Source organism: Pyrus communis, chromosome 14 (genome assembly GCF_041283825.1).
Source record: "Pyrus communis isolate YQ-2024b chromosome 14, ASM4128382v1, whole genome shotgun sequence".
In the NCBI taxonomy this organism is placed as follows: domain Eukaryota; kingdom Viridiplantae; phylum Streptophyta; class Magnoliopsida; order Rosales; family Rosaceae; genus Pyrus; species Pyrus communis.
In genome coordinates this window covers 4433123-4455222 of record NC_142578.1, presented here as the reverse complement: position 1 = coordinate 4455222, position 22100 = coordinate 4433123, and the positions used below count along the sequence as shown (strand labels likewise).

The 22100-nt window shown below is 39.8% G+C and overlaps 2 protein-coding genes across 2 annotated transcripts; one reads left to right on the top strand and one right to left on the bottom strand.

The window, feature by feature from the left end:
• Window positions 1-2325: 2325 nt before the first annotated feature.
• LOC137713895 (cell division cycle protein 48 homolog) lies at window positions 2326-6553 on the bottom strand. The gene is made up of 9 exons (XM_068453247.2): window positions 6388-6553; window positions 5593-5758; window positions 5271-5499; window positions 4383-5149; window positions 4063-4284; window positions 3859-3930; window positions 3492-3773; window positions 2997-3356; window positions 2326-2750 (listed from the first exon to the last, which is right to left on the bottom strand). Exons 1-9 carry the CDS (start codon window positions 6444-6446, stop codon window positions 2448-2450), a joined length of 2460 nt encoding a protein of 819 aa, XP_068309348.2. The 5' UTR covers window positions 6447-6553; the 3' UTR covers window positions 2326-2447.
• Window positions 6554-7799: 1246 nt separating this feature from the next.
• On the top strand, window positions 7800-11399 carry LOC137713667 (2-oxoglutarate (2OG) and Fe(II)-dependent oxygenase superfamily protein). The gene is made up of 9 exons (XM_068452996.2): window positions 7800-8168; window positions 8563-8733; window positions 9003-9165; window positions 9278-9395; window positions 9530-9599; window positions 9695-9775; window positions 9994-10050; window positions 10163-10274; window positions 10467-11399. Exons 1-9 carry the CDS (start codon window positions 7959-7961, stop codon window positions 10907-10909), a joined length of 1425 nt encoding a protein of 474 aa, XP_068309097.2. The 5' UTR covers window positions 7800-7958; the 3' UTR covers window positions 10910-11399.
• Window positions 11400-22100: the final 10701 nt, after the last annotated feature.

Below are 22100 nucleotides of genomic sequence, written 5' to 3'. Positions count from 1 at the left end.
CCCTCACTTGTTTCTAATTATTCCAACATTGCCCTTTATTTGACACTCATTATGCCATCTTTTAATAAATAAATAAATAAAACTTATTTATATATTTTTATATAGGTGAATTTTATTATATAAATTTAATTAAGAAGTTAATTTAATTAATTAGTATGAAAATAATTTATTTATGTAAGGGCAATTTAGTAATCAACCTAGTTTTCATTCCGATTGAAGTAAATTAGTAAACAACTTTTATGGACTCAATATCATTCCTGCCATCTTTTAATAAATAAATAAATAAAACCCATTTATATATTTTTATATAGATGAATTTTATTATATAAATTTAATTAAGAATTTAATATAATTAATTAGTATGAAAATAATTTATTTATGTAAGGGCAATATAGTAAACAACCTAGCTTTCATTCCGATTGAAGTGAATTAGTAAACAACTTATATGGACTCAACATCATTCCTACTCCGATTCCAAACATTTTTAGTAAACAACTTCAACAGGAATCTGATTCTGATTCCTCCTCATTTCAATACCTCCTCAATCCAATTCTTCCTCAATTCAATCCCTCTCAATTTGATTACGGATTAGTAAACGCGCAAAATGTTTTTAACGCAGCTTCGTTCTAAAAGGTAAAGAACAAGCCTTTTGCACACAATTTTTGTAATCCATTAATGTATGATAATGAGAGAGAAAGAGAGAGAAGGGGGACAACAAAACTAATATTGCTTGAATGTGAAGTCATTTTCCAAATTTCTTTCTCAAAAAAGGAGAGGGGATGTGTTGATGGATGCGTATTCTGTGTGCATGCAGATTGCGAATGCAATGTCTTATTTTATTTTAATTTGTTGTGCCTGCAAACTTGGTAAGGAGTTTTTTTTTGGGTTTTTTTTTGGGGGGGGAGGGAGGATGGGTTGGGTTTGAAGATTTTTCTCATCTCGTTTTATGTGTGTGGCGGAGAAATGTAGGCTGCTTAATCGTAACCAATAAAGGATGATGATATTCGCACACACCTTGTTTTATCTTTTTTACATTTTTTTCATTTTTGGTCGACAAATTAAATAAATTAAAGAATATCAAATGAAAAAAATTAACAAAGATTGTGCGGAAAATAAAAATAGGGTGTTAATAGAACCACCCTAAATAATTTCAAACTCTTTATCCAATCATAGTTATAGCTGCATTGTTTAGAGCAGTTGCGCTTGTTAAGATATCAAAGAGGGGATCAAAGGTCCACTACTAATGCGTCAAGCACTTGTGTATATTCCCTCAACTTAATTATTTGTTAGCTTAGTAGTGTGAGTTTTTATCGCAAAAGACCTAACTGTAATTAGAAGTGAAACTACTCATTATAAGTTATGTTTTATTCTGTCATGTTTTCGACACGGGATGTTTTGCATTCTTCAAAAGTGCTCCCTTCTATATAGATACACCCAAGTTCGAATTTCCTCTTATGCAATTTAGATTAAAAAAAACAGTATTATAAGAGTATTCTGCATTTTAACTCTATTGAATTTAGCATTATCTTCCATATTTGTGCAGAAGGGTAGACAGCAAAGAAGAAGAAAAAAGCCACCTCTCTGGTGAGCCCTTTGATTGCTTGAGCTCACGTGGTGCGCTGCTAGATAATGTCCCATGTGAGATCTGAGATCTCTCTTCTGTTCTTGGTGTTAATATACACTTTTCTTTTTATAGTACACATGAAAGATTCTCAGTGTAGATCATGAGGGACAGAATTGTATATATATACAGCAGACCCTAAAATATAAAGATTTAAAGGTTAAAAGATTCAGAGTATCGGATACTTCGGAGCACTCAAGTGCCCATAGGCCAAAAGAAACAAGGCAAGCAAGCATGATACGTTTGTTCTTTGTCATTCACATTGTATGGAAAGGGAAACGCCAGGAACAGTTGTGAAATAGCAAGCGTTAATTCTAGGAACCATGCGTTTCAGCGCCATCTTTTGAATTTTCGCCATTCATGCTTGTGGGACGCACAAAACATGGACGCATGGGCATTTCCGTCCCAAGCGCGAGCGTGCACGACTAATCATGTAGCACCATTTGATTTGGGCAATACTTGCACTTCAGCTACAAGGTAATTAGTTGGCCAACTTAGGGTTTTGTGATCATACTTGTCTGCAAATCTCTAAGAAAAGCAGTGACTCCATCTGCAAGTAACAGTGCTACCTTAATTTGACTTGTGAATTTCAATTTGTTGGGAGAAAATTTACGTCTGAAAATTAAAGTTATTTTTACTTTACCCAATTCAGTAGTACAAAAAATGAAGTCTGTTTTACTTTTCATCCAAAAATTTACAGCATAGAAAATATAACCTCAAATTTAAATATTTAATTACCTTGAAATTTACAGATCTTCCACATCAAAATATAACCTCAAAGCTAAAACATTTACCTAAATTATCTAAAAGGCATTGGTTGTAGTTCTCAATCATAGAGATCAGCTTCATCTCCAGCAACTGCGGCTGAAGAAAATGGGGATAGAGCAGCTTCTCCTGCATTGTTCTCTGTCTCTTGAGCAGGAAATCGAAATTCGGATCCAAACCCACGAGATTGCTGCAAAGTCTGAGCAAATAGCTGGTACTTCTTGATGTCTGCATCACTCACACTTCTTCGGGCATATTTCATTGATTCCTCAAAGTGTGCTGGCTTGATCTCGGCTACCTCATTAATTTCATCTTCTTCCATGGATTCGGGTTTAGCATTCTTTCTTCTTTCCCTCTCAATATCCTATAAATGTTTGAAAGGAGGAAAAGATTAGTACAATTTTCAGGAACGTGAAGAATAAATTTCAACAAGCATCTATGAATCATGTTAATGCTGCAATTAGGTTTCTTGTATGTGAAGGAATGTTAAGGGAATTTTGTCTTAGAAAAAAAAAAAAAAAAATCTTTTAACGAGCATAAATTTTCTTCTGCAATTAGGCTTCTTGCTTGTGCTGCAAGTAATTAATTCAAGTAGGAGAAAACCTCTTACCTTCTCAATGTCTTCTCTGATGGCATATTTGCAGGCACGTTGACATATCTCAGTGATATCTGCACCACTAAAACCGTGCGTATAACGGGCAAGAGCTGCTAGGTCAATATCCTTAGAGATGGGGGACTTGCGCAAACATGCTTTAAAAATCTGAAGGCGCGAAGCCTCATCTGGGAGTGGGATGTAGATAAGTTGGTCAAGACGTCCAGGCCTGAGCAATGCCGGGTCAAGAATATCTGGCCTGTTTGTTGCCCCAATGATAAAGACGGTTTTCTTTGCGTTCATTCCATCCATTTCAGTTAGAAGTTGGTTCAAGACTCTGTCTCCAGCACCACCGGCATCTCCCACAGAATTTCCACGCTGATAGAGGAGGGGGTTCGTGAGTTAGTTCAAAGCGAAAAATAGTTATTCTCAAAATAAACAAGTAAATTAACCAATAAACATAAATTTGAATGTGATTGAAAGGAAAATAAAAAAAAATATAATCTCAAGTACCTGAGTTGCAATTGAGTCTAGCTCATCAAAGAAGAGAACACAAGGAGCAGATTGGCGAGCCTTGTCAAATATCTCGCGCACATTTGCCTCACTTTCTCCGAACCACATTGTTAGCAACTCGGGTCCTTTGATACTGATGAAGTTGGCCTGACATTCGCTGGCAATTGCCTTGGCGAGAAGAGTTTTCCCACAGCCAGGCGGTCCATAAAAGAGAACGCCTTTAGAAGGCGACATGCCAAATTTCTCAAACATTTCTGGATGCTCCACGGGCATTGAAACAGTCTGCAAAAGGTAAAGGAATTGGTAAAAATTTTGGTCCATAGAAATTATGCATAGAAGAAGAAGAAGATGAAATCGAATCACAAACCTCTTGAAGTTCTCTTTTGACGTTGTTCAACCCACCAATGGCATCCCACGAGACATTTGGTACCTCCACAACCTGTAAACCAAGAAAACAAGTTTGTCATTCTCAAGTCCATAGATTTTCTGAGTAGCAACTTCTAAACAAGTAAAGCTTGCTACTCCTAAACTTAAAAATAAACAAAAATTGAAATAAATACATAAAACTTACAGTTTCGCGCAAGGCAGAGGGATTTGTAGAGGACAACGAGGCCTGGAAGTGTTCATTTGTCACAGCCATCGAATTCAACACCTCAGCATCAATCGTTTCGTCTTCCAAATCAATAACATCCATTTTTTCGCGGATGCACTGGAGTGCGGCCTCTGTGCAGAGAGCAGCAAGATCTGCACCAACAAAACCATGGGTATCTTTTGCAACTCTTTCGAGATCAACCTGTTATAGTAACAAAACACCACATTAATTATCATGCTTTATCGCAATGCAAGACAAAACAATATGATATATCAAAATTTGAGGATAGAAAATCTTACATCGTCTGCAAGTTTCATCCTCTTTGTATGGATTCGTAAAACTTCCAATCTTCCAACTTCATCCGGCACACCAATGTCAATCTCTCTATCGAATCTTCCAAATCTCCTCAGAGCAGGGTCGATGCTGTTTGGCCTATTCGTTGCTCCCATGACAATGACATGCGCACGGGACTTAAGGCCATCCATTAAAGTCAGAAGCTGGGAAACTATACGCCTTTCCACTTCACCGTGGGTCTTTTCTCTCTTTGGAGCAATAGAATCTATCTCATCAATAAAAATGATTGAGGGTGCATTCTTTTCGGCTTCCTCAAACGCCTTCCTCAAGTTACTTTCACTTTCACCTGCCATCTTGGACATTATTTCAGGTCCATTAATCAAAAGGAAGAACGCTCCAGTCTCATTCGCTACAGCCCTTGCAATCAAAGTTTTTCCAGTCCCGGGTGGGCCATAGAGTAAAATGCCTTTAGGGGGTTTTACTCCAATCGATTTGAAGAGCTGCGGATGTCTAAGAGGCAGTTCTACTAACTCGCGTATCTGGGCCATTTGCTTTCTAACACCTCCAACATCATCATATCCCACATCCTCTAGTCTTTCCTCGTCTTCACGTTTGACAGGCTCTCCCTCACAGAAAATCTCAGTATCTGGCGCAACAATGCAGTACTCAGCAGGGTCTGTCTCCATGACCTTGAACTCAACGCTTCGCATCATGCCCCGAACCAGGAAAAGATCACCCTTCCTCATAGGCCGGTAAGATTCAACGAAGTATGCTGTGAACCAAGTAAGAATGTAAAGAAACATGTCACAGAAGCACAAAGTCTAATTGTAACAAAATATTGATGTGTGACACAAACAATTAATAAGGAAATAAATTTCAAAGAGAATACTCACGCTTCAAATATGCATCGAATAAGCTTCCTGTCACTCCTTCAATTGTATCATCGATTGGAAGGATGTGAACCTTCTTTCCATACTTGACATCAGGGCAGGGATGAACAGACACAACATCTCCAAGGCGAACCCTAAGATTAGCTCTCACAACTTTGTTCATTCTGATTTTCGATTCCTCGCATTCATCATCGGCAATAATGATGCAAATTGTGTCTCTCCTTTTCTTGCCCTGTACACCCCCAAAAAAATAGTGAGATTTAATTTCTAGGCATTTAGACACTTAAGTTCGACGCATTCAGAAACATAGAAGAGCAAAATATACCTTAATTAAAACAGTGTCTCCGCGGAAAAACTGAAGCTTCTCCAGTGCAGCAGGGTGCAAGGAAATCACAGAATTATCATCATTGACAGCTTCATCGACAACAAGTCGATTAGGAGACTTCTTTCGTTCCAAGATAGCAGTCGAAAAATCTTTCTTGTTGCTCTTCCTGTATTTGAAAATAAAAACTTTAGTTTCTCGTAACGAAGTACTCATCAAAACCAACAAATAATCAAATCTTCTCATTCAAAACTACAATCCTGCAATAGAAGACTTCTGCCAAAAGTTAAACAAGAACTCTCCGGTAATTTTGCGCTACAAACTTGTAATGGTGTTATATCCCCCTACCAAAACCAAACAATGCACACATAGCGGTACAGGAGTATGCTTTGGAAACTAATCAGTAAATCATCCATGTGTATAGAGCATATATCTTACTTAATCCCGGTGTAACTGCATAAATATGGTTCAGAAAAAAAAAGGTTGAATCTTTTGAGTTCAAGATTGGCTAAAGCAGATGTGCTCCCACCATGTGCACTGAGTTTGAATTCCCTCACCATAGTTAGATTAGTTTAAAGTATAGTATCGCTTGTATCAAATTGACAAAAAATATACATATATATATATAACAATCAACATAGCATCCACACATGTACACTGCCATAAACCCTAAACCCTAATTAACCCTATTCATTATTCAGTTTGATAAAAGTTTTAAAAGTTGATTTATTTTTTGAAAACAAACAGATGCTAATACGAACTGCAATAGCTATAACAGATGGCTATAGGAATACGTACGGGTCCGAAGACGAAGAGGGCTGAGAACGATCAGGAGCAGATGGACTCGGAGGCGCCATTGTTATTGCTTCTTTGGTTTTGGATTTTGGCGGTTTCGTCGATCGTCAACAAAGGTTTTGGGAGTTTCAAACGTTGTGAAGAGTGAACTTTGACACGATGCGAGGGGCTTTGGTATTTTATAGGCAACTAGAGAGATGGACCTATTCCGTTTAGGAGTAGGATTGTGAGTTTTATTTCGGTTTCGTGCGGGAAAAGATACATCTCTGCCGACAAGGAAAAGGACTAATCAGTTCTGGAGTTTGCACATGCTCTAAGCCAATCACGCACAACCACGTAAAAAAATTAATTTTAAATTTCGCCACAACGGGTACCCGTTGGAGTCCCTTTTTGTCATTCACTTGGAATTTTGGAGAACAATGAGTTATTATAATTTGGTCCTTGTAGTTTGCCAAAGTTCACTTTTATTTGTATGGTTTCAATTGATGCAAATAAAGTTATTGTAATCTACTAATTGTTACAGGTAAAGAACAACGCTTAATTATTATTTTTTATTACAAATTAAGACATGTGAGACATAGGTGAGGGAAAGTTGGTATTTTAAAAGAAGTTCTAGCCCCTAAAAAGATGGATCGCCTTAGCAAAACCATCAACTGGTCATTTTTTTAAAAAAGAAAAAAAAAATAAGAGATGTAATAGTACTGCATTACGTCTCTCAATTCCTAATTTCATAAGAAAAAAATTGAATTGAGAAAATTATTAAATTACAGATTCTTAAATTTATACATAGTAACTTCAGACATAAAACAATACATGACTCGAAATCAGGATGGATTATGTGTTGAACATTTTATGAGTTGTCATGCACACTATATAAATAGAGATTCGAACTCACTATTTACATTTGAACCTAAGACCATCTTCAAAAGACATGTCAAATAAGATTAAAAGACATTCAGGTATTCTCCAATGGATATGCCAAATATGATGTGGCAGTTGAGTCATTTGACTCCTTACTTTCTAGTTGTCTTTTTTGACAGCAAACAAAGAAGGAGTCAAATATTTTTAATTTAATTTTTTTAATTCATGGGTCCTATTAACAACCAATAGAATAAAAACTAAAATTAATTTTGATTATTTTTTAATAGTTAATGAAACTCTAAGCCCAATAAAATAATAAAATACATATTTGACACATCTATTGGAAAAGAAAATGATTTAGCATTTGTATTCAATTTGCATCAGCCATCAAATATAATTTTCATATATTATTTTCGACATCTCCTTTGGATGCTCCTTATAAGTGAAAAATAATACCATTACACCTTAGTACTAAATAACAACCTGATCACAGCCGTTGTTTTTTTCTTTGGTAAATAGATCACAACCGTTGTTACCCCTCGTAAAATCATTCTTCGGCCAAATTGGGGCCCTTTAAAAGCACTTTGGGCCTCCCCGGCCCGGCCTGGCCCAACTCAAGTCGTCTTCCCCAAATCAAAGAGGGCGAGCCGAGAAACCGAACGTACGAAATCCGAATTAACTCGCTGGAGTAGCATAAGCTGGGAGAAGAAAACATGGGTGTTCAAATTGGGGGGCAAATAGAGAAGGTGAGCGGGAAAAAAGTGGGGTACAATGAGTTCGTGGAGAGGTACATGGAGAAAAACCAGCCTGTGGTGCTCACAGGTCTCATGGACGATTGGAGGGCTTGCAGAGATTGGGTCACCGACAATGGCCAGCCAAATCTTCAATTTTTCGCTACCCATTTCGGAAAATCCAAAGTTCAGGTACTAGATTTAGTGAAATTAAATATGAATTATGAAGTGTGTTTAGAAGGAATTAATCACAATTAAGAAGATTGGCTATGTGGTAATTAGATATTAGCTAACCTATCAGCCCCTGTTTTGGTTTCTGTTGCTAAAGATTCAGGCTTTGAATTTTTGGTGTAATATTGCAATGTTAAGTAGTTTTTTAGGTGTTGTGTGATTGTAATAATAAGAAGTATGTTAGATGAATTAATCCTAATTAGAGGAATCAATCCTAATTAGGCTTATTAGCTAACTCACCGCCCCTTTTATTTTGTTTTGTTTTCTGTAGTTTTGTAGTAGAATTAATGCTTTAAAGGTTCAGTCTTTGTATGTTTGATCTTTTTAAGGTGAGGTGATATTTTGTCACTTATAGGTTGCAGATTGTGGTACTAGAGAATTCACAGATCAGAAGAGAATGGAAATGACCGTTGCGGACTTTGTTGAGCAATGGCTTGGGGACCCCGTTCAGGAGCATAGTAATGCTTCAAGTCATGAAGCTACGAGCAAGGAGTTGCTATATTTGAAGGACTGGCATTTTGTTAAGGTGCTAGTTAGAAACTTTGAATTCACCCCTTATTTATGGGGAATTATGGAGCAGTTGAGGAGTTAGTTTCCTGGTGATTTTATGCTTTGACATCCTTGTTACTGTCTGCCTTGGGTGTATGGGGGCTTTGTATATTTAGTTGGGACATATCAGCTTTGAGAGTCTATCGCTTTGCCCATATCAGTGTGTCTAGTCTAAGGTAACATCTCAAAATTTTCTAGCATAGTCGCCTGACTTGTTCTATCATCCTTTGGTATTCTGATCTCCAGGAGTACCCAGAATACGAAGCCTACACAACTCCGGTGCTCTTTTGTGATGATTGGCTCAACATGTATCTTGACAATTATCACATGCATAATGATCCCAACATTTACTCAGAAAATAACGAAATAAGTTGCTCTGATTATCGTTTCGTTTACATGGGAGCAAAAGGTTTGAGAATATTTGTGATACATTCATTCGGTCTCTCTCACTTTCTAGTCATAGATATGATCTAAGTCAAAATTTTCAAGGAGATTTAGCTCCCTTTCTGTGGTTTATGCAGGCACTTGGACTCCTCTTCATGCTGATGTTTTCAGGTCATATAGCTGGTCAGCGAATGTGTGCGGCAAAAAACGGTGGCTTTTCCTCTCTCCTTCTCAAAGTCATCTTGTGTTTGGCAGGCAAGTTTACAATTTCCTGCGCTAATAGGAATCAGAGATATCTACATTGGGAGTCTGGGACATTTGTGTATTGCTTTGATTAATGAAGCATATTTTAGAACTCTCTCTCTTTCTTACCCTTTCTTGACCTTCAGGAATATGAAAAGCTGTGTATATAATATTTTTGATGATGTTAGTGAAACTAATGTTCCTGGTTTTGCAAAGGTAAATCATCAATCTATATCGTCAAGTTTTCTTTTGTCTAGTTGTATTTTTGCAGCTTTTTTGGTGTTGAAACCGTATATTCTTCTATTGAGCAGGCTATCTGGTTGGAGTGCATTCAAGAACCAAATGAGATTATCTTTGTGCCTAGCGGATGGTATCATCAAGTCCATAATTTGGTATTTCTTCTATTTCTTCAAGTTTGCTTCGCCCAATCATAAAATAGAAGTCTGAAAGTTTGCAATGATTATAAGAGGTTTTCCGAGTAAATTACTCTCCATCACAACTTTTCTATTTGTAGGAAGACACTGTAGTCTGTATGTCAATCAAAACAAAACTATCTTCATGCTTGATGAACGGAATTTTTTCATCTTATTTGTGTTCATAATACTTTCAGGAAGATACAATTTCCATAAACCACAACTGGTTCAATGCTTATAATATTCGTTGGGTGGTAAGTGGAACACTACTGCCAGAGTATATTGTGTGTTAAATTTCTACCGCTCCATGTAAAACTAATGATGCTAGTGTTCTAGTGGCACTAATTTGTATCTATTAAATTATAGTGGGATTTACTTTTGAGGGACTACTACGAGGCTAAGGAGTACATAGAAGACATCAAGGATATATGTGATGATTTTGAAGGTCTCTGCCAGCGGAACCTTGCCGCTAATACAGGTAAATTGCAAACTGAACATGCAATAACTTAAAGCTTGTTTAAATTTCCCAGTGACAAATCCGAAGCACTTGGACATAATCATAGCTACTGAATAAACTTAGCGTCTGGAAGAGAGGGGGGAACAAGGGGTTTTAGAAAAAGAAAAGGAAAAAAATCCTAATCTGCTTGCTAATTTTTTTCTTTTAATGCAGGCATGAACTTTAGTGATTTCTTAATCTTCCTAGCACGGTTCTCTCTGGCCAACTTGATCCAACTTTGTTATCTTGCTAGAAAGAATGGAAATCACACTCGGAATTCATCCCCAATAGCTCAGAACTTCACTTTCAACCTTGCATCAATTCAAAAAATTGCATCGAATATAAAATCTATGGAAGATCAGACAGGAAGTCATGGATTTCATTTGGATTTCCGGGAAGCCTTAAATGATCCCGAGTTCTTTAAACTTTGTACTGTTTTGGGAAGACAATATGGGATGGTACACATGGAACCAGACTGGAATTACAATACAAAGAAAGCTTGGTTAGATGATATGAGGTACATGGAAATTCTAGGAACTTGTAGCTCTGAGGTCTCTACTGCCAGTGATCTTGTTAAATTTGTAGAGCATGCTGTTGCAGAATTCGTGGGTGTTTGAACTGCAAGATTTTTCGCTGTCTAATTTAAAAATGAAAACAGTTCAATGAGAATTGGTATCCCGCTACAAGATGTCCAAGGTGAACTACTTGGACAACGCCAAGATATAAATCTGCCTGCAGCACTGCTTATTTGGCTTATGAACGTCTGACAATCTGCCTGCAGCACTGCCTACTTTGCATATGAAGGTTTGATAATCTTCCTGCAGCACTGCCTATTCGGTTTATGAAGGTTTGATCTTCGGTTGTGGGATCCAAATAACAAGAACAGTGGTTGGAAAACCCTATGAGTGGTATTTGCCTTTGAAGTTGCTGATTCTTATTGTCTTCGTGCTAACTCACTGAAGTTTGAACAACTCTACCGAGTCGGTGAATTCACTGGTGTCATTCTATGAATCTATATTTTCTTTTCCTCCTTGCACCTCTGTATATATGTTCTACTTGACTGAAATTCATATGATGATTAAGCAGTTCAGCTTGCTTTACTTTGAATCTTGCTTTAGACTTTAATGATGTTTAAACGTGGTTAATAGGAAGTGGTAAATCTTATTAACGCGTTTCATTACTTGCTTTCACGTTAACCGTCTTGTGGTGTTTTTACATTTGCATGTATTTTGTAGGCCAAACATTGACTTTGTTGTCTGTAGTTTGTCAAAATTCCACTTTTGCCCGTATAATTTCGCCTTTTTTTTTTTTAATATATCGATATTTTTACATTAAAAAGGAGGGGGAGTTCGGCTGAGTCACACAATAGGCAACCTAATTTGGTATCAAATTCGTCATCCATGAGATTCGAATCTAAGACCTCACACTTCCAAGTGAAGAGGAATATTTAGACTGTAGTACCGAGTGACTTATAATTTTGCGATTTAAGTTATGTAGTTTACTAATGGTTGTAATTTAAGGATAATAGCTTAATCCCGTCAGGCTTTTTGACAATTAACATGTATGAAAATGTGAGGGTATACGTATAAATAAACATACACGCACCGTGCCGTTAGTACACTGGCGCTACATTTGATAGAGAGGATTAGGCTGATAAGATAACTCACTATAATGGATGACGTGGATTGGTTCGGAGTGTTGTTTTTATTGTGGTCCCATGATGCAGACCATCGAATACTCGTAACGTTGAAGTGGAACCGTCTTTTTTTTTTTTTTTTTTTTTTCACTCAATATGTCTTGAATATAATGAGTTATTTTATCCAAGCTAATGTTTTCCATCAAACGTAATGTATGAAACTTAAATCGCGACAAATGAAACTCTGGTGATCAAAGTAAAACTTTGTCCAACCCACATGGACCAAAGTTATGCTTTGCCCTATAATATATGGCTGGTTTTATTCACACACTTATTTTTACCTTTTACATATTTTTTTTTCAATTTTCGATCATCAAATCAAATAAATTAAAGAAGATCAATTACAAAAAATTACCAAGAATGTGTACGAGATAAAAAGAGACGTGTGAATATATCTTTCCTAATTTATAAGTTATGTCCTTGTTTCCATGCTTAAGCATGAACAGATGGTGATGTGTCACTAATCATTTGTTGAAGTATGGACTAGGTAGGTTTTCCATCCACACAACTGAACACCGGTCCTCAAGTAGGTACACTCTGTGGTCATTTTCAACCAATAAAAAAAAGGACCACAAAAACAAAAAGGAAAAGATAAAAAAAAGTGTTGTTAGGAGCAAAAATCTTGGCTGGGAATGCAAACTTATACTATTTAGCAGTTCTTGGGGTTGACAACTATATGTTAATGTCACAAGAACTTTTTTAGTATGTTGAGAATACGATCTTATACGCTAAGTGTTATAATACAATTGGTTGAATTTTTTTTTTTTAAATTTTCAATTTATTACGCTTGTTGTACCAGACCGTTTTTCGTTAACACTGAAAAATCTCTCTAATGTCACCAATTTCCTTCAATGATTTTATAATGGTAGAAAAGAAGTTCCAAGTAGCTGTTAAGTGGTTGTCATGTGTGCTGTTTTTGTTCACACTTTGCTTCCTTGTTGCTACCCATCTGCTTTGGCCTTGGATTAAGGATTTGCTTTACCTATAAAATGCATAAAATATCATGCATCAAATTTGCTTGGGAGCAAGAAAGTTTTGACTCAAAAGCAGTGTGGATTTTTCAAGAGAAATACTTCCTGCACACGCTTTTTCTATACACGTTCTTGTTTTTAGTTATTTTGTTTCTTACTCTTTTGATTTACTCAATTTAAAAGTTGGAATAAATAATAATGTGCAAAGTGAGAGAATAAGTGTGAGAAATCACTTCTCGTTTTCTAAAGAGCTATTTTGATAATCACTTTATTTCCAGTTTTTATAATTTTCACTTTTTGGCTTTCAATTTTCATTTTCTTGAAAACAGAAAATAGTTATCAAATGTGCCAAATCAAATCTTTACGGTTTTTAGTTTTTTTTTTTTTTTAAATGAAGACTAAAAATTAAAAAGTGAAAACAAAATGATTATCAAATGACCTCTAGATTTTTAAGTCCCGCTCTCCTTTTATTCTGATGTGTTCATAACCTATGCTTGACACACCCCGACCGAGATCAGGGCGTGCTGGCCGTCACGCGAAGGTGACGTAACCATGTGCGCGTGCGGAAGCTAATGAGAAGGTAATATAAAAGTACGAATAATTAAAAACCTAATAACATACAAAGTACTAGTGTAAGTGAGACACAATTCAGAGCAAGTCTACAACAGTCCAAAAGGAAAGATACGAGATATGTACACCCGAAGGTGACCCTACAATGGTGAATGTCTGTCAGAAATGCCGAGACGCCCTCTGGGATAAACCACTGAACTCGCTAGACCACTAGAACCTGGAGGGGCGCAAAAACAAAAGCGTGAGTGGGCAAAAACAAAGTTCTTTGAAAACTCTTTAGCAAAACACAATCTAACCCCTCGCCGTAAAACCTGTATACTTCCCAGAAAATGAACATATATACGTATGTATAGATATGTCAATCATGCTCCATGATATGCCATTCATGCTCCATAATATGCCACAACATAATCTCATAATCAAATATAAATGCTCAAGCGTAATTCACATCAAGAACATATAATCTGGCAGCCGGGAGTCACCTAACGTGACATGTACCGCTGCATATAGAGCTCTAATCTCAACTCAACATCTGAATCTGCACACAAGTCGGAGCCACCTAACGTGGTCTGTACGACAAGACTGGGTGTAATATATACGCTCTAGTGCTACGATCACGTGAAGACTGTGCGAATAATCGCGGGTCACCTACGAGTCGGAGCCACCTAATGTGGTCTGTACGACAAGGCTTGCACCTAACTTGGATCCAAGGCGAGCGTGTGGTGCTGGTGAACATACACGTGAAGGACTCTGCCCCTCTCTGGGCGGGAGCACTAACACCGGGGGTGCAGATTATGAGCTCTCTAAGCATCTCAAACTACTATTGCATACAAACATAAATACCACTTACCTGGCATTTACCTGTGCGTCCACAGCACCAATACACATATATAAATGTATGCCGTTACTAATGCATGTGATGATGCATAAGTATTAATAATAAAATGTATGGCATAAAACAATTATTCTTTTTAATCTATTTCTGGGAATTAATATGTATATAGGTATATACGGAAAACAAAAGCCCACTCACTGATAATTAGAAGGGTCGTAGCCCCCCTGCCTCGAGTGTGAGCGCTCGTCCTCGGAGAACGAATCACCTATACGCGACAAAGTTACGAAAACATTAATTTAAAAGCACCTAAGCAACTTCTCGTAATAACTTCTCATACATTGCTCAAATTGGACAAATGAATATACCAACGTGATCTACACAACCTCAGGATCACACCCATATTTTTAGAAAAATTTTTGGACCACGCACGCGCCCCCACGCGCCTGACCCCGCACGGACCTACGCGCCCCCACGCGCGGCCCACGTGCATTGCACACTGACGGCGTCAGTTGACGCCGTCAAGAATATTCCGTTAACTGACGGAATATTCCGTCAAATCTAACCGGATTCTGTCACTGCCGTTAGGAATATTCCGTTAGACTTAACGGAATATTCTCCTTTCTTCTCCGGCGAGACGCCGGCGCCGGCGACGGCGCCGGAAAACTGGGTAATTTTCAAACCTTGTTTTCTCCTTCGTTTTTCAACCATTTTTCACGTTCTTTATACCAAAATGAAGCTTAGGACTAGTAGAATCACGTTAGACTAGTTTTAAGGCCTAAAAGTTGCTAGATCATACCTGTCCACGACTTCAAAGTTCGGCCAACTTCGAACCTAGCCTTCCCGACGTCCAAATTCACCCAACGAACTACTCCGAGGCTCCTTGGGACCTCACAAGCACAACTACAAGCTTAGAAATTCCAAAAACAAGCTAGTTTAGGTTTGCATGAACAGTGTTCAAATCGGACCTCGTGATATCGACGTGAAAATGGTGTTTTCCTTACCTGAAAATGGCACCTTTGAACTCCTCTCAGCTCCACGAACACGATGGTGGTCTTAGTTTCTTGATTGGTGAAGGTTTGAGTTGGGTTGTATATATGGTCCGTGTGTTTGTATGAAGAAGAAGAAGAAAATGGCTCGGGGAGGAAGAGAGAGAGAGAGAGAAGACTGAGAGACAGAATGAGGGAATGAGGGAGGGAATCCCGGGAAGAAAAAGAAATACATGATTGTGTGTGGTCCCACAACCCACACAACACAACATTTAACGTACACAAACAAACTAGGGTAAAATTGTAATTTCAATGTACGTTAAAATGAAATTTGGGACGGGATGTTACAACCTACCCTCCTTAATAGAATTTCGTCCCGAAATTCAAAATAACTACATATAACCCCTAATAATCGAAGAACAATCTAGGATACAAGTCCCTCATTCTATTTTCTGTCTCCCATGTCGCTTCTTCAACCGAGTGATTCCTCCACAAAACTTTCACCAAATTCACCGTTTTATTTCTCAGAACCTTCTCTTTCCAATCTAAGATCGTTAACGGTTCCTCGTCGTACGTCAAATCTGGATTTATCTCTAACGGTTGAGGAGGTATCACATGCAATGGATCAGCAACGTAATGTCGGAGCATAGACACGTGAAAAACGTTATGCACTTTAGCCAACTCCGGAGGCAACTCCAACCTGTAAGCTACCTCACCAACTCTTTCTGTGACTATGTACGGTCCGATGTATCTGGGACTCAACTTCCCCTTCTTTCCAAACCGCACCACACCTCTCCACGGTGAAAGCTTCAGAAATACCCAATCTCCGACCTCATACGTTCTGTCCGTAGCATGTCGATCTGCTAAACTTTTCTGTCTGTCCTGAGCTGCTTTCAGGTTAGACCTAATTACCTGAACATTTTGAGTAGTCTCCTCGACAATCTCCGGACCTACCAAAACTCTTTCGCCAACCTCTGACCAACATAACGGAGTGCGACAAGATCTACCATACAAAGCCTCAAATGGCGCCATGCCAATGCTCGAATGGAAACTGTTGTTGTAAGCAAATTCCATCAAATCTAATCGCTGGTGCCAAGCATCACTGAACTGTAACACCGAAGCTCGCAGCATATCTTCCAAAGTCTGAATAGTTCTCTCAGACTGTCCGTCCGTCTGTGGATGATATGCCGTACTGTAGAGTAGTCTCGTACCCAAAGCTTCTTGAAAAGCTACCCAAAACTTCGATGTGAATCGTGGATCACGATCCGAGACAATACTTACAGGGACACCATGGTACTTCACAACCTTTGAGATAAACAACTCTGCTAACCGGCTCAAAGAGTACTTCTCTCTCACTGGAATGAAATGTGCCGACTTAGTGAGTCGATCAACGATCACCCAAATGCCATCAAAACCATTATGTGTACGCGGCAACTTGTACACAAAATCCATAGTGATATTTTCCCACTTCCACTCTGGAACGGGAAGCGGCTGTAACAATCCAAACGGCTTCTTTCTTTCTGCTTTAACCTGTTGACAAACAGCGCAACTACTCACATACTCAGCTATCTCCCTTTTTATACCCGGCCAATAGTAAAATGGTCGAATAGTATGATACATTTTAGTTGCCCCTGGGTGCATGGCATAAGCCGAGATATGTGCTTCATCTAGAATTTCCTTTTTCAGCTCCACATTACTAGGCACGAACATTCTACCTTCTAACATCAACATGCCATCAGAATCACGAACTCTGAGATCTCGCCTCCTTCCTTGATCTCGAGCTCGAATTAGTTCTTGAATCTGTTCATCAGCTACCTGAGCTTCAAGCACCCGATCAACTAAGATTGGCCTAACTTGAAAATTAGCAAGTAATGCCACTTCTCGATCTTCTGCTTCTAACCTTACTCCTGTAGCACGCAAGTCTACCAAAAGAGGAATACGACTAGCGTACAACGCATTGATACGGCCATGTGACTTCCTGCTAAGTGCATCGGCTACTACGTTCGCACGACCAGGGTGATAGTCAATCGTGCAATCGTAATCGCTGAGCAACTCTAACCACCTCCGTTGACGAAGATTAAGTTCCTTCTGGGTGAAGAGATATTGAAGACTCTTGTGATCTGTGTAGATCCTACACTTCTCTCCGTAAAGATAGTGTCTCCACAACTTCAACGCAAAGATAATAGCAGCCAACTCCAAATCATGTGTAGGGTAATTCATCTCATGGATTTTCAACTGCCGCGAAGCATAAGCAATCACCCTACCATGCTGCATCAATACACATCCCAGACCATTCAAGGAAGCATCGCTATAAACCTCGAAATCACCACTATCGTCCGGGAGTGTCAAAACAGGTGCATGAGTGAGACAATGCTTCAACTGCTGGAAACTTTGCTCACACTTATCATTCCACTCAAACTTAACATCTTTCCTTGTTAACCTCGTCAGTGGCAAGGCAATTACCGAAAAATCCTTAACGAATCTCCGATAATATCCCGCCAAACCAATGAAACTTCTCACTTCAGTGACGGTTCGTGGTTGCTCCCAACTCTCCACAGCTGCAACCTTTTGAGGATCAACCAGAATACCTTGAGCAGAAATGATGTGCCCCAAAAACGCGACTTGATCTAACCAGAACTGGCACTTGCTAAACTTAGCATACAATTGGTGTTCCCTCAACCTTTTCAACACCAATGTAAGATGTCGGACATGCTCCGCTTTGGATTTAGAATACACCAGAATATCGTCAATGAAGACAATAACAAATCTATCCAGGTAAGGCTGAAATACCCGGTTCATTAAATCCATAAAAGCTGCTGGTGCATTCGTCAACCCAAACGGCATAACCAAAAACTCGTAATGACCGTAACGAGTCCTGAACGCCGTCTTAGGAACATCATCCCTACTAATCTTCAGCTGATAGTACCCAGACCTCAAGTCTATCTTAGAAAATACACAAGCACCTCTCAGCTGATCAAACAAATCATCGATACGAGGCAATGGATAACGGTTTTTAATCGTCACCCGATTCAATTGTCTGTAGTCGATACACAGCCTCAAAGTCCCATCTTTCTTTTTCACAAACAACACTGGAGCGCCCCAAGGTGAAGTACTAGGCTGGATGAATCCCTTATCCACTAATTCCTGTAACTGCACTTTCAATTCCCTTAACTCAGCAGGAGCCATACGATAAGGAGTTAAAGAAATAGGATTGGTACCTGGAAGCAACTCAACATTGAAATCCACGTCTCGATCCGGGGGTAAACCAGGTAAATCCTCAGGAAAAACATCAGGGAAGTGTCTGACCACTCTCACATCCTCAATTTTACTAGGAACGGTCTCCTCTAGCACCACATGAGCTAGATACCCCTGACAACCTTTAGTCAACAACTTCTTCGCTCGCAAAGCCGAAATAACACCATGTCTTACTCCACTCTGCTCACCCACAAAAGTAACCTCGGGTAATCCAGGGCGGTGAAACGTAACTACTTTCCCGTAACAATCAATGTTGGCACGATAGAAGTGCAACCAATCGTTGCCCAAAATCACATCAAAATCGACAATATCTAACGGGATAAGATCAGCGGGCATAACAACACCCTCTACTATCACTGGACATCCTGGGTATAAACAATCTACAACACATCTCTCTCCTCTAGGCATAGCGAATTCTAAATCGTACCCTAGAGGTGTGGGGCGAGGTTGCGTTACTTGAGCAAATGTATGAGAAATAACGGAATGTGTAGCTCCACAATCAATTAAGACTCTAGCAAAATAACCAAGAATGTTTAACGTACCCATTATCAAGTCCGGGTTGTTCTGAGCATCTTGCAGGGAAATATTGTGAATACGCCCTTGGCCCTGCTGTCGTCCGCCACGACCTCTGTTCGCTTGAACACCGCGACCTTGAGCTCCACGCCCCTGACTGGGTTGACCCATCTGTCTTGAAGACCCTGCACTACTAGTGGCATTCTCACCCTGTTGATACTGTCCTCCTTGGTACCACTGAGAACCACTCGTTGGAGCTGGAGGATACGGCATGTAGTTGCTGGGATACGGGGGATAACCACTTTGTGAATACGGGTCCTGGGGGTATTGGTACGGTCCCGAAGCATAGGGAACAACATCACCCTGATAGTGATAGGCACCACCTCTACCTGCTTGACCATAATTACTCGGACCTTGGATTTGTCGAATTGGTGCAGGTGGCGGCATAAAGGTCTGCTGTGGCTTCTGCTGCTGACCCTGGGGACAATTCACCGCTATATGTCCCATCTGTCCACATGTGAAACAAACACCGCTGCCACGTCTGCACTCGCCGAAATGTCGGTTATTACATCTACGGCAAAATGGGATTCGGTTTCGGCCACCATCACCTTGTCTCTGGCCTCGAGCACTTCCATAAAACCTACCTCCACGTCCTTGTCCAGAGGCACTGAAACCACCGCTAGACGAACTCGAACTGGCACCACCCCTTTTAAAGTTCTGAGTTTGGCGAGGCCCAAGCGACACTTGACTTTTCCCTCTGTCATCTTTCTTTTCGTCACTGTCACTAGACATATTCTCAGAGTCCTCTATCCTCAACAGTATCTCATAAAAATCCTGGTAGGACTCACAGTGAGTAGTAGTGGCCATAGAACGCCATCTCTTCCTAGTGCCCAAGCGAAAACGACGAAGCATCTCCGCCGGATTACCAGCGACATCAGGATAGTAACGAGATAAATCGGTGAACTTACGATAATACTCGTTAGCCGTCATTTTTCGCTGTTTTAACTCAGTGAATTCCTGTTTCTTACGGTCGATATACTCAGGGGGTACAAATCTCCTTTGAAACACGTCTTTGAAAACATTCCAATCGGTCCTCTGAGCTGGAGTCAACCTCCGAAGTTCTTGTTCCCACCAAGCTGCAGACTCCATCTCCAGAAACCAAGAGGTTGTCTCAACCCACCTATCCATAGGAAGGTTCCCCTGGTTATGTAACACACGGAAAGTCTTCTCTATGTGTTCCAACCAACGTTCTGCGCCTTCGTGACCCTCATTACCTTTAAACTTATCCAACTTCAGGTTATACATAGTCTCCAGAGGAGTCCTCTGGGGAGGGCGCATCACTGTTTGAAGGGCTGTAGCAATCACTTCCCCCAACTGAGTAAGATCAGGGAAATTAGACTCATCTGAGCGACGTGGTTCCCGACGAGGCGGCATGATTCTGACAGAAGACACCAACTATTAGAATACTCACAAAGACACAGGACTGCCAAACCTAGGCTCTGATACCAAGCTGACACACCCCGACCGAGATCAGGGCGTGCTGGCCGTCACGCGAAGGTGACGTAACCATGTGCGCGTGCGGAAGCTAATGAGAAGGTAATATAAAAGTACGAATAATTAAAAACCTAATAACATACAAAGTACTAGTGTAAGTGAGACACAATTCAGAGCAAGTCTACAACAGTCCAAAAGGAAAGATACGAGATATGTACACCCGAAGGTGACCCTACAATGGTGAATGTCTGTCAGAAATGCCGAGACGCCCTCTGGGATAAACCACTGAACTCGCTAGACCACTAGAACCTGGAGGGGCGCAAAAACAAAAGCGTGAGTGGGCAAAAACAAAGTTCTTTGAAAACTCTTTAGCAAAACACAATCTAACCCCTCGCCGTAAAACCTGTATACTTCCCAGAAAATGAACATATATACGTATGTATAGATATGTCAATCATGCTCCATGATATGCCATTCATGCTCCATAATATGCCACAACATAATCTCATAATCAAATATAAATGCTCAAGCGTAATTCACATCAAGAACATATAATCTGGCAGCCGGGAGTCACCTAACGTGACATGTACCGCTGCATATAGAGCTCTAATCTCAACTCAACATCTGAATCTGCACACAAGTCGGAGCCACCTAACGTGGTCTGTACGACAAGACTGGGTGTAATATATACGCTCTAGTGCTACGATCACGTGAAGACTGTGCGAATAATCGCGGGTCACCTACGAGTCGGAGCCACCTAATGTGGTCTGTACGACAAGGCTTGCACCTAACTTGGATCCAAGGCGAGCGTGTGGTGCTGGTGAACATACACGTGAAGGACTCTGCCCCTCTCTGGGCGGGAGCACTAACACCGGGGGTGCAGATTATGAGCTCTCTAAGCATCTCAAACTACTATTGCATACAAACATAAATACCACTTACCTGGCATTTACCTGTGCGTCCACAGCACCAATACACATATATAAATGTATGCCGTTACTAATGCATGTGATGATGCATAAGTATTAATAATAAAATGTATGGCATAAAACAATTATTCTTTTTAATCTATTTCTGGGAATTAATATGTATATAGGTATATACGGAAAACAAAAGCCCACTCACTGATAATTAGAAGGGTCGTAGCCCCCCTGCCTCGAGTGTGAGCGCTCGTCCTCGGAGAACGAATCACCTATACGCGACAAAGTTACGAAAACATTAATTTAAAAGCACCTAAGCAACTTCTCGTAATAACTTCTCATACATTGCTCAAATTGGACAAATGAATATACCAACGTGATCTACACAACCTCAGGATCACACCCATATTTTTAGAAAAATTTTTGGACCACGCACGCGCCCCCACGCGCCTGACCCCGCACGGACCTACGCGCCCCCACGCGCGGCCCACGTGCACTGCACACTGACGGCGTCAGTTGACGCCGTCAGGAATATTCCGTTAACTGACGGAATATTCCGTCAAATCTA